We start from the raw sequence: 15,358 nt of genomic DNA, 5'->3' as shown, positions 1-15,358 counted from the left end.
ATAGGCTTTGTTTGGAAGTATAATAAAGCCAAAACCTACACTTTTTTTTTTTTATATATTTCCAACAATAAAGCTTTTCAATCTATAGCAAAAGCAAAACCCTCCCCAAATTAGTATTTATAAATACATAAGCAAATTCATCCAAGTACTCAAAACTTTCTCACAATTACCCCAACTAGACCAAACACAAACACAAAATCTCACCTTATCATTCCCTCTCATACCCTCCTTTTTTTAGTCCTAAAAAACACTTCATTTATTTCCCCACCAAAAAATATTAATAATGGATCAAGACCCATTCACAGCAAGCCTATTCAAGTGGGATTACCCAAGGAGCACCCTTGCGGCCGCATCGGCCGCAGGTGCTCCTCAACAAAGCACGGCACAAGCGGCAACCTCGACGCTTCCGCCGTACTTTGCTCGAGGGCTGATAGGGATGAGGGAGCCCCCTGTAGGGATCCCGGGGGTCGGAATGGGGATGGGGATGGGAATGGGAGTCGGAGTGGGAATGAGTATGCAGGGTTTCGCGATGGGAATTCCAGGAAGTGCTGCTGCTGCTGCTAATGCAGGAGCAGGAGCAAGTTCAGGTTCTGGTGGATTGGAAGAGTTATTCCAAGCGTACGGTATAAGGTAGACACAAACATCAAGTACTTGTACTAAATATTTTTTTTTCAAGTTTCAACCCCCTCCACAAATTAATATGCAAACAGTATATGTCTTTTTAAAATAAAAAGGAAATGTATAGGTTTTTAAATTTAATAAGCTGTGTTTGTATTAATTTATGATAATTTCTTTACTAAATTATATGGTTTTTTTTTTTTTTTTTTTTTTTTTTATAATGATGCATAATCTCCATATCAAAACCTCTCAAAAATAAATCCAAATTTTGATAAATAAATATATAAATAAAGAAGAAGAATTATATGCAAAATGTTCATACATGTATATACACATTTGTTTGTAGTACTTTGTAGGAAATAGTTGTATTTTAATAAAACAGTTCTTTAAAAAAAAGTGTCACAAATCAAAATTTTGTAGAATGATTTTGAATAGTCAAAATTATTTGGAGTTTGGAATCTTATCGAGTATTGACAATGATATTGAGTAGTTTATATAGACGAGATTTGATTTTAATTATTACATACCACCTCAAGACTTTATTAGCTAAGTTAGCCAAAAACAACTACTCCTTACTAAATTAAAAGTAACCTTATGATATGAAAGTAACCTATTACCATCTTTATTTTCATATACTTCCCTAAAATGTTCATTTTTTTTTTTTGGGGTCCTAATGTTGGGGTGTTGGATTGATTATTAAGGTACTACACGGCGGCGAAAATAGCCGAGATGGGGTTCACGGTGAACACACTAGTAGACATGAAAGAGGAAGAGGTGGATGAGATGATGAACAGCCTTTCTCATCTCTTCCGTTGGGACCTTCTTGTCGGGGAGCGTTACGGTATTAAAGCCGCTATCCGTGCTGAGAGACGCCGTCTTGAGGACCTTGAGGAGTCTCGCCGCCATCGTCACAACCATATGAGCCTCTCCAACACACCACCGCCCGACTCGTCCCATCACCCTCTTGATGCCCTCTCCCAAGAAGGTAAAATTTGATCTTAATGAAGCTGAAAAGCTAAGTATTCCTACAAAATTAGAAACCCCTTGATTACCTCTTAATTTAGTTCAATAGTTAATAATTAGATAAATGTATGTGTATGGTACTTTATGTATTTATTCATATTGAATATTATGGAATCATTTTGTTGTTAAATTGTACCTCAAACAAAAATATATCACATAATAATAGTCCCTAGATTCATGATTATATAAAAGTCCTTTTAAATTTTTACTTTTTCTAGCTTTATTAAGTTGATTATTATTCAATACCATAAATAAATGCAACATTGCATGTTATGTTAGTATTTATATCATCAAAACATTGTAGTTTATTGAATTCAATATCTTGTTATTAGTTTATTCCACCAATACATCTACTAGTACAGTAGTACTCATAAAATTCACCAATTCTTCATATATGTGCAATGAAGTATCTTAATTACCCCGTAGAAGGGTATATATATTATTCTCAGTTAAACTCGTATTCTGTTGTATAAATTACAGAGTATTTTATCAATGAAATTTCATGTTTTCTGAAAAATAAAATAAATAAAGAGTATCATACACTTACCACAAGCTAATGTTAATACTAGTATATATCTTTGGAAAATAAAAGTGATCAAAATTTAGAATCTTTAGAGCACAAAAACTTGAAACTTTCATTGTATTGACTACAGGACTATCAGAGGAAGGAGTACACGAGAAAGAGGTAGTCGGAAGTGGCGGCGGAAACTGGGAAATGGTGGGAGCACCACCTACACACACAAATCATCAGGATCATCAACAAAGAAAGAAGCACAGGAAACAGCAACATCTTCAAGCAAGAAACACGGTCCAAAACATGATGACCTTAACAACTACTAATAGGAAATTAGTAGGGCAAGAGCCTAGTAGGATGATTGGGAACCATCATAACAACAATAGTAATATAGATGACGACTTGGACGAGGAGGAGGTGGACGATGATGAGGATGGTGGCGGAGGTGGTGGCATTGGCGGTGTTACTGAAAGGCAAAGGGAGCACCCTTTTATTGTAACTGAGCCGGGAGAAGTAGCGCGAGGGAAGAAGAATGGATTGGATTATTTGTTCCATTTGTATGAGCAATGCCGTGATTTTTTGCATCAAGTTCAAAACATTGCTAAGGAACGTGGTGAAAAATGCCCTACTAAGGTACATTATCTATAATCTCTAATCAATCATCTTTTATGTTAATTAGGAGGTTATTATTTTGCTAATTGTTGGTAACATTTGATTCTTTATTTGTCACTTTAAAGCTTAAACAACATGGTATATATTAATAATCAAATTACATTGCATGTTTTTTTCTAATATTTTTACATAAATTTTTATTTTAGCTAGCTTTAATTTTTATTGGAATTTGCATGGTACTTGATGTGAAAATTGGTGAAATTCTAAACATGTGTGGAGTATAATTCTTTCTATCTATAGAACCAACAAATTTTATTGATATGGAATTGAAAGTGAGAGAATATTCCATTAAAAAAAAGCTAGATTATCAACATAAAGTTGTTTGCCAAACTAGGTGTTTTACCCGGCTTTCCCAAAAAATAAACAAATTGAAGTACTTTCAATATGTACCTACATTATTGGGTTGCATTGTCTTATCATATTATCCTTTTCTATTCATCTTATTCCAAAAGTGTATGACCAAATAAATAAATTCTCTTTAGAATTTAAGTACAATTTAAAACCTCCTTTTTAAGTAATTATTTTGTGACGCAATGAGTTTATTTTTTTTTAATTGTATAAGGTGCAAATAGTGGTAAAAATGCTACTCGGGCTACTTGTTACTTCGTATTTAGGGTTAGAGTAATGAATAATATGTACTTCCGTAAAAGACATTTGCAAGGTTACTATAAAGTCCGACAATAATACATCAATGCACTAAATTTTCCTTCATAAACATTTTCATTTCCATAATAGAACAAACTATAAATACCTAGTAGGTTTAAAATAACACAAAAATAAAACCTACCCATTTATTATAAAGAACCTACCCAAAGATTTTTTTATTTTTTTTAATAAAAAATTATCCATAATTCCGTATTGCACTATTGTCTAGAGTACAAATAATAAGATTGGGGTAGAAAGGGAAATTTCAATGTTTGTTTTGTTTGAAGCAATGGCAACAAAGATGTACTAGTAGTCCAAAAGGGGAGTGAGAAATTATATGAATGGTATTCAAAGAAAGGATATAATAATCCATTTTTATTAAAAAAAAAAAAATATATATATATATATATATATATATATATATAATAATCCAGTATTAGGTCGACAGGTGTCCAGTGAGAAGTACGAAAATTAATTTGTTAAAAAGACTTTTTAAGATTGAGTCAATTGTGGGGAACCAAGGAGAGGATGAAATTAATCAGAAGAGGTGTCAATGTATGCCTTTGACAACTCATTGTCATTGTTTCTCTGTTCACAGTACATCGTCCTTCCTCAAATTATTAAAATAAATAAATTAAGGTTTTTGGATTTTTTCACACATAAAAATAAGCTAAATTACCAACATGTTTATAATTTGACTTAACGTAAATTTTATTTTTGTTGGACTCAACCTAATTCTCTAAGCCTTTTGCAAATGAAAATGAGCCTTAATTTGATATTAACACTTTAGAGAAAATATTAAATCATTAAACAAACTACCTAGCAATAAATCATTTGAATAAACCTCATTTTGTTAAGTAAGATATGTTAATTCCTAAAATTAAAAAAAAAATAAAAAAAAAAAAAAAGTAAGATATGTTAAGAGTTTGACTCTACTCTTAACAAATCACCAAAAATATCATAATTTTGATTAATTCTAATTTTAATACTTTGTAAATAAAGTATTAGGTATTTAGGGATATATCGATATATACAGAGCATAGTAAAGGTGTTACTCCCTCTACCCAATAATAATACATTGTACTCACTAATTTGTTTATGAGAAAAAAGGGATGAAAGCATAACCAATCAACAAAAAAATGAAAAACACTATCAAGCTAAGCTTGGTCTAGTGGAAGAATTGTACCTTCTAATTTAAGGTTGGGAGTTCAATCGCCATTAGAGGCACTTTAAGGATGGGGATCCCTTACCCTTCTCCATCGCTCTTAAAATGTTTAACCTGCACCAAAAAAACCGTGAGGGTTGAGGTTCGATCAGGTTCCTTCTCCTTACCGTTAAAAAAAAAAAAAAACGAAGAGAGTGGGTCATAGAAACGCCAAGAATGTAAAGAAGAGAAAAAGGGAAAAGGTATCTCTCGAAAATAGCAACAGAAGGGAAAGCACTCAAGCAGGGGATGGATGGATGAGTGAGGGCTACACAGGCTACAGTGCTAACATCATTTCGTCGCTCTCTCCGTGTATCCTCCCAAAAAACTGGCTACTGTTTTATTCATCTTCTTTAATTACTTGAGTTGTACTACTACTTCCTCTTATCATTTTTCTGTCTTTTACCTACTGACTACTCTGATCTTGATCAATTTATCATTGCTGCCTTGAATTTTTACCTTAAAACCACTGTGCTTTCCCTGTTTATCTCTTACATCATTTTCAATAACAATCATAATATTAATTATAATACTCGAGTATAGAGGTTTAAAATATTTGAAACGGTTTGACACAAATATGAAAATAATATATCTAATTATGGCAAATTATATAAAACACGGTAGTAATAACAATACTTGGATAACATATGTTTTGTTATTTTTAATTCTATAAAACGTTATATTACATGTTTTGCTATCGCGAGCAAATTAACAATCCTAAAGATAAAACACAAATAAAATAAAATTTCAGTATTTAGGCAAAGATAAATATGAGTCCATACCAAATTATTATTATTATTATTATTATTAAAATTCAATGGGAATACATGCGTCCGCCACGTGTCATCATGACTAGGCAAATGATGTGGCATCATGTCGTCGATTATTGTAATTCATTAAATTAAAATAATAAATTGTTAGTATTAATGTTCGAACCTATGACCTTATATACTTTAAGGTCAACCACTAATTCAATGACACATTTCATGTCTATAATGTTTTGTTAAAAAGAGTTAATCATACTTATGAACTTGAAGTCAAACGAAGCAAATTAATGATCTTAGTTTCTAGATATTGGATAATATATTTTGATGTTCAATAAAGATTAGAAAAATAAACTTAAATAGTGCGAGTACTAAAGTTAATGCTATTAAAAAAAAAAAAAAATAATAATAATGTAACTAATTTAATCTATATTTATAGTTATCACATAATTTTTATTATAAAAGCTCATTTATAATACACATATTATGACTGCCCGGACCAAAAATTAGTTATTAGATAAAAAAAAAAATTAAAAAAAAAAAAAAAAAAAATTGGCTACAAATCCTGAAATGTTGATAGTACACTTTCGAAATCCCTTTAGTTCCCTACGAAATTAAGGTAAAAATTGCCTATTCTTTAAACCCTATACATAATGAGTGTTCTTAGTTTGAAAAGGGATTGAAGTTTCTGATGTATCCAATTTAACAATTGCATTACTGCATAGTTCTGTTCTGAGTACTGACCAAGGATAACTAACTCAAAAAGAAAATTATAAAAACACAGGTAACCAACCAGGTATTCAGATTTGCGAAGAAAGCAGGAGCAACGTACATCAACAAACCCAAAATGAGGCACTATGTGCATTGCTACGCTCTCCACTGCCTAGATGAGGAGACATCCAACGCCCTGAGACGAGCTTTCAAGGAGAGAGGAGAAAACGTAGGTGCCTGGAGGCAGGCCTGTTACAAGCCCCTTGTTGCAATCGCTGCACGCCAAGGATGGGATATTGATGCCATCTTCAACTCTCACCCACGCCTCTCCATTTGGTATGTCCCTACCAAGCTCCGCCAGCTTTGCCACACTGAGCGCAGCTCTAGTAACACAAGCAACTCCATCTCTGCTGGTGCTGGGCCACACCATCTTCCTTTCTAGGTAGTCTTTTGTAGTTGTGCTATTTCTTGTAATTTTTGTGGAATCGGATCATGTATGGTTCAGAACTTGAAAATCCTTCTCACTCATTCTGCTGATTACTAGGGCTTATCGATTTATCTCCCTGAAATTTGCTGAATCCTACCGGTTTACATGAATGGTTAAGTTTTTCATAAAATCAAGGGAGGCAAATTTTTGTTAAAAGAGACCCAAGTAACAAATGAGATGCTCTAGATGTAAAATTCATAGAAGTTGCAATTTCAGCTGCTAAGAGTATGTTACTGAGATCAATTTGAATGCAAATATATCCAAATTGTCTAATTTAGAACAAGAATCAAACATACATTCTGACAAAATGATAAATTATCTAAAGAGAAAATGGCTGTCGGCACGTCTGGCATCATGATCGTGTACAGTTAAATAGCATAATTTTCAATCCTTGCCTCTGTAAACAACTCTTTCTTCAGAAGCTCTTCTTACTCATCAGCGGATGCAGATGAATGAGATGGATATCTCCATTGCACATCTGCCCAGGTGCTCTGACCATCAGTCACCTCTTTAATAACGGATGAGACCTCATTAACATTGACCCGAATCTGTTGCTTGCTGTCTCTTTCCCGAACAGTGACAGAGTTTTCTGAATCAACAGTAATTGCAAAGGGTACTCCAAGTTCATCGGTCCTTGCATAACGCTTGCCTATCGATGTACCTGCAAAAGGCATGTCGGTGGTTGGTTATCTACTGAATGCTGATACTCTTAGTCTTTATGTGCCAAATTGGGGCAGACAAAATCTAAGGTTTAGTAAGGATGCAACTTCTATGAGCCCTGCCTATATGGTGAGATTTTCATAAAACAGGCAAAGCAGATAAAAGTCTCAACCAAGATTTACATACATGTCAAGGACAAATCTTAAAAACATGAATAGAAGTGGCTTTCCATGAAATAGAGTTTCCCATAGATTACCCATTTCTCCTAAGTAATGGCTTCAAGCCTCTAATAGTCTACCCTAACTAATAAAATAGCTTACAACTATTATAAAATCCTAAAAGACATTGAAATCAAACTTGCATTGACAACCACAACATGGGCAGTAACCACACATCATTTTCATTACCAGGACATGAACCAAAATTGTGATTTTCTGTCATTCCTTTCTTTCCTTCTCCTGCCATTCGTTTCTTTCCTTTGCTGTCACTTCTTTCTTTCCTCCCTAAACCATTTTCTACCACTAAAGCTTTACCTTTAGCAACAATTCTTTCAAAACCCACTTCATAATTAGACCATAAGCTCAAGCATTCTCAGATTTTATCCAATTTTTTTCCCAACATATCTGCTAATCTCATTCAACTCATTCCCTTAGCTAGTAAGAAGTGACCTCATCAACTATTTAACTTATACAACTACAAAAAAGCACTTACTCGCCATACAATGATTGATTATGAAGCCCCCCAGAAAAGGGGAAAAAAAAAACTTACATTAAATTGCCAAGTACATGTAAACTAATTCTGAAACTTTCAAGCTCTCATCTTCTATGCTCTTTGTTTTGGGTCTCAACAAACCACCATCACAAGTCCATTTCTACAGCCCTTAAATCCACCACCACCATGGTCATAATAGAACCAGCAAACCTATACCTTAATCTCCCTCTTGATACCTCAATTTTCTCGATCTTTGCTTTGTGGGGCTAACATCATTCTGGAACTGTGGAACAGCAATTCTAACTTTATCAGAATGCAATGTTAGCTAAGGAGGTTTTAACAAAAAGCAATTCCTTTTATTGTTGCCTTGCAGTTTTCAGGTAAAGTAGTCATGCTTCCTTAATTTCCTCCCCCCCCCCCCTCTCTCTTTTATCATCTCCCTGAATAGCCTTGTTGGAATTTATATAAAAGACATTTTTTTTTTTGGGGGGGTGTGGTGGGTGTGGTGTGTGTGTGTGTGTGTGTGTGTGTGTGGTATGACATGGACGGGATGAAAATGAGAAAGTGTAAGAACGAGGATTAAAAAAAAAGCCAAAAGCTTAACTTGACTTTTAGGCACGAAAATCGGTGATTAGGTGCTACAGACCAAAATAGTGGCCTCATATGGTTCTCCTAAAAGGGGAGAAATAAATCTTTATGGTACTATGCAAGGAATCAATATCTAGGGGAAGGGCACATTAGTCATAGTCTATTAGTAGTAACTTGGGGAATAAGCTAGAGGTTTGTTAGGGGGTATTTTCTATTGAGGTTATGTTATTGGGAGAGAGTGAGCCTCTCGAAAGCTCATATTAGGAGTGAATCCACCTCTTGAAAGTGGAATTATCATCCAATTTAGTGTAATTCTCATCTAATCAATATAACCATCATTTCCTGCCATTTATACTGCTGTAATCAAGCTAATCTCTAGCATACTATCCCACAAAAGTGTTGAAGGCATTATCTAGGGAAAAAAAAGATATTATTACTTAAAATTCCACGGAATAATCACTTTTGGTTCATGTAGCCAACCCCACTTATGGGATTAAGGCTTTGATTGATACTTAAAATTCCACTTTCCTTTTGACTGACTACCAGATTTTAGAGCTTTGACCCATTTTATGATAGCAAGGACTGATTGCTCAAAACATCTTGGAGATATTTAGTTATATACAAGTAAATACGGTCTTAGAAATTCAGGGAGTATTTTGTTCACTTAATGGTATAAGATTGGAATTAGGAATAAAACCAAACTGGTATGGGGATAGGGTTGAACTTGATTCTAAATACCTTATGTTTGGTTATTGTAAGGGTATGAATTTTTTCTATTATTTAATACATTGTGGTTGGTATGAGCCATACCCACCTCTCCTTTTGGGTTTTAAAACCCATATCTTGTGGGTCTGGGGTATGGGTTTGAAATTTTCTTACGCAAACAGAAGGTATGGGGTTTACCCATTCTAGACCCATGTACAATTATACCTAAATTGCTTGAACCAACAACCCCTGAGGTTTTGAGGGTGTATGTTTGTTGAAACTGTTTTTTTTTTTTAATTACATTTTAGATTGGTTGTTTGAGAAAAATGTTTGGAATCAGCCATCAGGCTTGTTGTTCAGCCTATAATTACGCAAAATTACATTTAACAATACCCAAAAAAAATCCTTTACTCCCTCCGTTTTCTTCCAAGTTACCTACTTTCCTTAAACCTCCTCTTTTTATTTATTTTTTTTTCTTTCTAGTGACACACATTCCCATAAGGAAACCTGTTACTCTCTCCATCCCAAATTACTCGCAACATTGACTTTTTGCACTGATCACAACATGTTAAAGTGTGTTGCAAGTATAAAAAAACAGAGCTAGTATAATAGTAGTAAATAATGATTATTTATTTATAACCTTGTAAAACTTTCTGAAGATAAATCTAAATTTTTATTTTCACAAATTAGCTGTCACTACTTTTGACAAGTCCAAACAAGTGACCTATGACCAATAAAAAAAAAATGATGTTAAAAGATATTCAAGTTTACCCATGTTGTAGTTGTTTCGCATGGGATAAATTTGAAAAAGAAAGGAACTACAGTGACACATACAAAACTCAAATATTAGCTCATCTCCCTATTATTTTTAGTTGAAGGTAGTCCAAATTTACCAATGTAGTATAAACACAAACAGTAAAAATGTCATCATTCCTTCTCCAAGTAGAAAGAAATTAAACTTTCAAATCCATTATTGGCCAAAGATTTTCAATGAAGGATGAAAAGAGTACCTGTGGTGTCAATTTTATGCGAGATACCAGCCGCCGCCAATGACTTAACAATTTGTGCAGCAACTTCCTCATACTGCTGATTTTGAACCAGGGGAAACACAGTGCATTTGATTGGAGCCACAAGCGGAGGGAAACGGAAGACATTCAATTGCTCATCCCCACCTTTGCTTTGCCTGGTATAGAAAGAGTGCTCATATAAACAGTAAATAATTCGCCCAATGCCAAAAGATGGTTCAATAACTGATGGCGTAAAAACCCTCTGATGTTCCTTCTTCTTCTCCTTCTTGATAGTTACCATCTTGTTTGTTATTGTCACATTCTTCCCAAGAGTGCAAACATTAAATTCCACTTCACCCTTAGACTCCAAGTTGGCCTTCATTTCCATAGCTTCTTTTTCATCCATGGCCTGCATGATTCAAACCAGAGCAAATTTAAATATGCATTCCACTATAGTGAAGTAACCAGTTATAGTCTCAATGTAGAGCGGTATGAAGGAATATATTTTTAACTATTACCTCCAATGCTTCAACCACCATCTTTTGATTACCCTTGAATGCAAGGCCAAGTTCCTTTTTCACTGGGGTGATAATAATTTTCTGAAAGAATATCACATACGTACATCAACACAGTTGGCCATTACCACACACTTAATAAACAGACATGAAATAAGAAGAAAAATCTATAGAAAGAGAGGAAAGTGGTATTACCTCTACTTCTTTTGGTTCTGCATATTTCTCATGAGCCACAAGAGCTACACCACTTTTATCCTAAACAAATTTATAAAAGTTGTAAGTTCATGGACTTCACTGATATCTCTTTTTTCAAGTAAATTTATCCTAAACAATGTTTTAAGATTACATCAAAAGAAAAGGATGTATTAGCTGCATAAAATCAACATAAGATTTACTAACAAAACCTTACCATGTGAGCACGCAAATCATATGCAGATCTATCAGCAATGCCAACACACTCAATCCAGCCATATGAGCATTCAATCTCAGCATCCCAACAATCAGCAGCATAATGAGCCATCTCATTAGCAAGATGCTGACGGAACCGCAATCGTTCTTTGTCAATTCCAAGGCTGGTGAGGAAAATGTACACTCTCCCGATAAAATAACCCAAAGTCTCGTTGTTGATAGTTCCCTGTATAACAAGGACATAACACATCAGCAAGAAATATAATGACGTTACTCAGAGTGCACTCAGAGGAATCATAAATGAGTAAACACATCAGTACATGAACATAAACTAACCTTGCTAACTGCTTCACCAAGAACCATCTTCTTTGCAGATTGCCCAGATACCTGCAGCTCCCTTGGAAACATCAAAAACTCCAAATTTGCAACTTCAGGAAATTTCCGATGAGACTTATCTTGGGGATCCACAAAATGTTCAATTTCTGCCAGCGTAAACTCACGAACCCTAAGAAGACCTTGTCTTGGAGAGATCTGAAACACAAAATTATGATAATAAGATATTATGATTTCAGAGAACCAGGATAAAAATGAAGTGAAAATTTCCCCTATTTCATTCCTCATGCCTGCACTTTACCCTTTCCCTGTCTGTTTTCTCCGTGGATTCCAATTTTACCACTATCCTATTAGTAAAATAAAATGCCCTAATACACAGGATGAAGTTCTGGAAGAATTGCATTTACCACAACTAGATATGCTTAAAAGTTGAAATAATTGTGATATATGCCTCAAAGCCAAAACCCAAGTCAGCAATCCATATGTCCATTAAGTTAAGATACAATTGAAAACCCACACTACATTCTACAGACATTACAGTCAAGTCATACAAGCCCACCATAGCACATAGACTTTTAATAATTTGATCAGGCAGATATGCAAGGTTTTATATAAGCGTTTAACACACACTGACCCAAACTGAATCTACTTGACTCCAAATCAATATGGTAGACAGGTCAATTAGCAACTTAATTTCAAAGAGAAACAATGAAAATTACAGACCTCATTTCTAAAGGCTTGACCAATTTGGGCAGCAGCAAAAGGAAGCTTATTGCCATTGTAATAGTACAGGTCCTTGAAATTCACAAAAATACCTTGGGCCGTCTCTGGTCGCATAAACCTACAAGTAAAGGCATAAAAGCAAAAATAAAAAATAAATAAAAATATAAAAGAAAAGGCCGTTGATTCACCACCATAGGAAGGGGCAGACAAAATCAGCCAACTTATGTTTTAAGATATTGACAAACAAACCTACCCAGGGCTCACGCCAGAAGGACCTATTGAGGTCTGAAACATCAAATTAAATGGATATGGATCAGAAAGAGGATTTTTCGTATCAGGAGCAGTAATGCCATACTCCTTTATCTTTGAGCCCATCTCTTCAGAAGAGAAATCATCCAGCATAGCCAATACATGTTTGAGTTCTGCTACTTTTTCTGCAGACAGACTGAGGTCCTTCTCAAGTTTCTCCTTGCAGAAATCCTTGATCAAGTGGTCTGCACGGTAACATGTGCCGGTCTTTTCATCCTTAACCATAAGGTCAGTAAACTTATCCACGTGTCCTGAGGCCTTTAGAACAACTTCTGGCGTCACACATGGGCAATCAACCTCCAACATGTTTTCTTGCATGACAAAATGCTGGCAGTGCAAAAAAATATAAGATTCAGTTCTATAATACATGACAGTTTGAGGTATTGAGCATAAGTGATATGAAAAGTAGGTTAAAGTAAAGGGTATTCGCAACAATAGTGAGAACAGGATATATATGATATCTATTCTAGTTTTCTCATAGCACAACACATTGACACTAAGATAAGCATATGAATCAAAACTATCCAATTTCTCAAGAGGTTTCTCACATGCAACAAGGGTGTCGGACATAAAAATTCTTACAATTCATCGAAATTAATTACACAATTCACTTCCAATTTAAACACAAAAATGTTCAAACTTCAATCTCAAATCCCACATACAAACCCAAGTACCCAACAACTTCATTCCTAACCAAATTACAGTCTTAAATCAAAATCACAAATCAATCAAAATCAATTCATCGCAATTTAATTACAAAATTCACTTCCAATTCAAATCAAACACATAAATGTTCAAACTTGAATCTCAAATCCCACATAAAAAAAACCCAAATCAACCTCAATCATAACCAAATCACAATCAAAACCAATTCATCGAAACTAATCCCACAATTCACTTTCAATTCAAAAACATGACAAAACCGAGAAATTAAATTGCTGATTTCTGATACCTGACGCCAAAAGGCAAGAACATTCTGTTTAACAGCACAACCAGGAGGACCATAATCATACAATCCAGCAACACCACCATAGATCTTAAACGAAGGAACATAAAACAACTTCCTCTCAAGCGTATTAATCACGCCTTGTCGAAACGCCTCTTTACTCTCACCACCATTACTCTTAACAATTTCCTGAAGCTCCTCTTCAATCGCAGCCTTCTCCAATTTCAAACCCTTCAAACCTTCAACGGCGGCGTTAATGGCGGCCTTATCGGCGGCGGCGGAACCCTTGAGCTCCCTCACAGTGTTCGCCTGAGCATCGACGGCGGCTTGCTTGTCAGCTAGGGCTTTTCGAAGGGAGATTTCAGCGGAATCCATTAATGGAGATTCTGGTGTGAAATGGCGGAGGAGAGAGAAAGTGGTTAGGGGTTTGGAGGAGAGAGAAAGTTGTGAAATGGAGAAAGAGTGAGGTTTTGTTAGTGGATGAAGTAGTGAGCCCACTCTTCTGGAAATGTTCTCTAGGAATATCAAACGAGGATACATGAAAAAAAAATTAAAAACAGCTTTACGGAATTATTGTGATGTCAACGGGGGTTTTAACCTAAACCTTCCATTTCCCATCGATGTAGCTCCCGCTCGCAAGCCTTATTGCACGAGGGAGCCCCACTTAGGGCTTGTTCTCTTTCATTGAAATTCAATTCAGTTCAGTTTAGCTCTTAATTTATGTCTAATAATATTGCTAATGATATAAAGCCAAAATTTCAGTCTTTTAAGCTCTTATTACAACGACGACGACAACAACAACAACAACAATAATAATAATAATATTAACAATAATAATAATAATAATATAATAAATAATAATAATAAATAATAATAATAATAATAAATAATAATAATAATAATAAATAATAATAATAATCAATAATAATAATAATCATCAATAATAATAATAATAATAAAAAAAAAAAAAAAAAAAAAAAAAAAAAAAAAAAAAAAATCATAATAATAATAATAATAATAATAATAATATTGATACAATTCATTGTTCAAATGGGTTAGATACATGTAAGTGTTTTGTGTTCTTTTGTCATAATACTATTTTATTTTTAAATTAAATAGTATATGTGTTTAAAATGTTTAGAGGTTTCAAGTTTTTAATATATTTTTCATAAATTTTATAATTATATAGTATATTTTTCGTAAATATTTTAATATGTACATTTGTATATACACATATGTATAGTAATAAATAATCAATAAATAATCAAAGATCACTAATCCGTAGTTAAAAATCACTAATTAATCAGTTCAGTTCAGCTCAGTTCAGTTTAGTTCAACTGAGTTCAGTCAATCGGAACAGGCCCTTAGAGTCTGTTCTTTTCAGCTTAATTTCACTTCACTTTAATTCTGCTATTAAAACTATGATTGAGAAAAGAAAATTATTGTTGATTAGCTATATTGAAAATATTTAAAAGTTATATACATTATATTACATTAATGATGCATATTATTTCCAACAAAACTATACAATGTAGTGATTATATGACTAAAGACTTAGGACCTATTTTCTTCAGCTTAATTTCAATCAGTTCAGTTTCCTATTTTCCTTCTCTCATAAACAGTTCAGTTCAATTCAGTGATTTCAGTAAATCAGAACAGGCCCTTAGAGCAACTCCAATTGTCATGCCACCTAGAATTACAAAGTTATTCTTCTTTCAAGCTAATGTATACCCGAAAGTAACTGTCATTTAGTTTTTTTTAGCTTTATTTTTTAAAATAGTTAATATTTTATTAGAGACAAATAAATTATAAGCT

General features: G+C 33.9%; 2 protein-coding genes across 2 annotated transcripts; one reads left to right on the top strand and one right to left on the bottom strand.

Annotated features, from left to right (window-relative positions):
- The first annotated feature begins 283 nt into the window (after positions 1-283).
- On the top strand, positions 284-6,701 carry LOC110683277 (floricaula/leafy homolog). The gene is made up of 4 exons (XM_021859624.1): positions 284-630; positions 1,320-1,603; positions 2,295-2,788; positions 6,225-6,701. Exons 1-4 carry the CDS (start codon positions 284-286, stop codon positions 6,591-6,593), a joined length of 1,494 nt encoding a protein of 497 aa, XP_021715316.1. The 3' UTR covers positions 6,594-6,701.
- A 279-nt stretch (positions 6,702-6,980) lies between these two features.
- On the bottom strand, positions 6,981-14,098 carry LOC110683271 (glycine--tRNA ligase, mitochondrial 1-like). The gene is made up of 9 exons (XM_021859618.1): positions 13,550-14,098; positions 12,542-12,924; positions 12,289-12,406; positions 11,569-11,763; positions 11,234-11,458; positions 11,020-11,079; positions 10,828-10,908; positions 10,313-10,718; positions 6,981-7,299 (listed from the first exon to the last, which is right to left on the bottom strand). Exons 1-9 carry the CDS (start codon positions 14,081-14,083, stop codon positions 7,067-7,069), a joined length of 2,235 nt encoding a protein of 744 aa, XP_021715310.1. The 5' UTR covers positions 14,084-14,098; the 3' UTR covers positions 6,981-7,066.
- Between the last annotated feature and the right edge of the window lie 1,260 nt (positions 14,099-15,358).

Source organism: Chenopodium quinoa, unplaced genomic scaffold, assembly GCF_001683475.1.
Source record: "Chenopodium quinoa cultivar QQ74 unplaced genomic scaffold, ASM168347v1, whole genome shotgun sequence".
Classification (NCBI taxonomy): Eukaryota; Viridiplantae; Streptophyta; class Magnoliopsida; order Caryophyllales; family Amaranthaceae; genus Chenopodium; species Chenopodium quinoa.
Note: the sequence above shows the minus strand (reverse complement) of the source record. Positions and strands in the feature narration are given on the sequence as shown.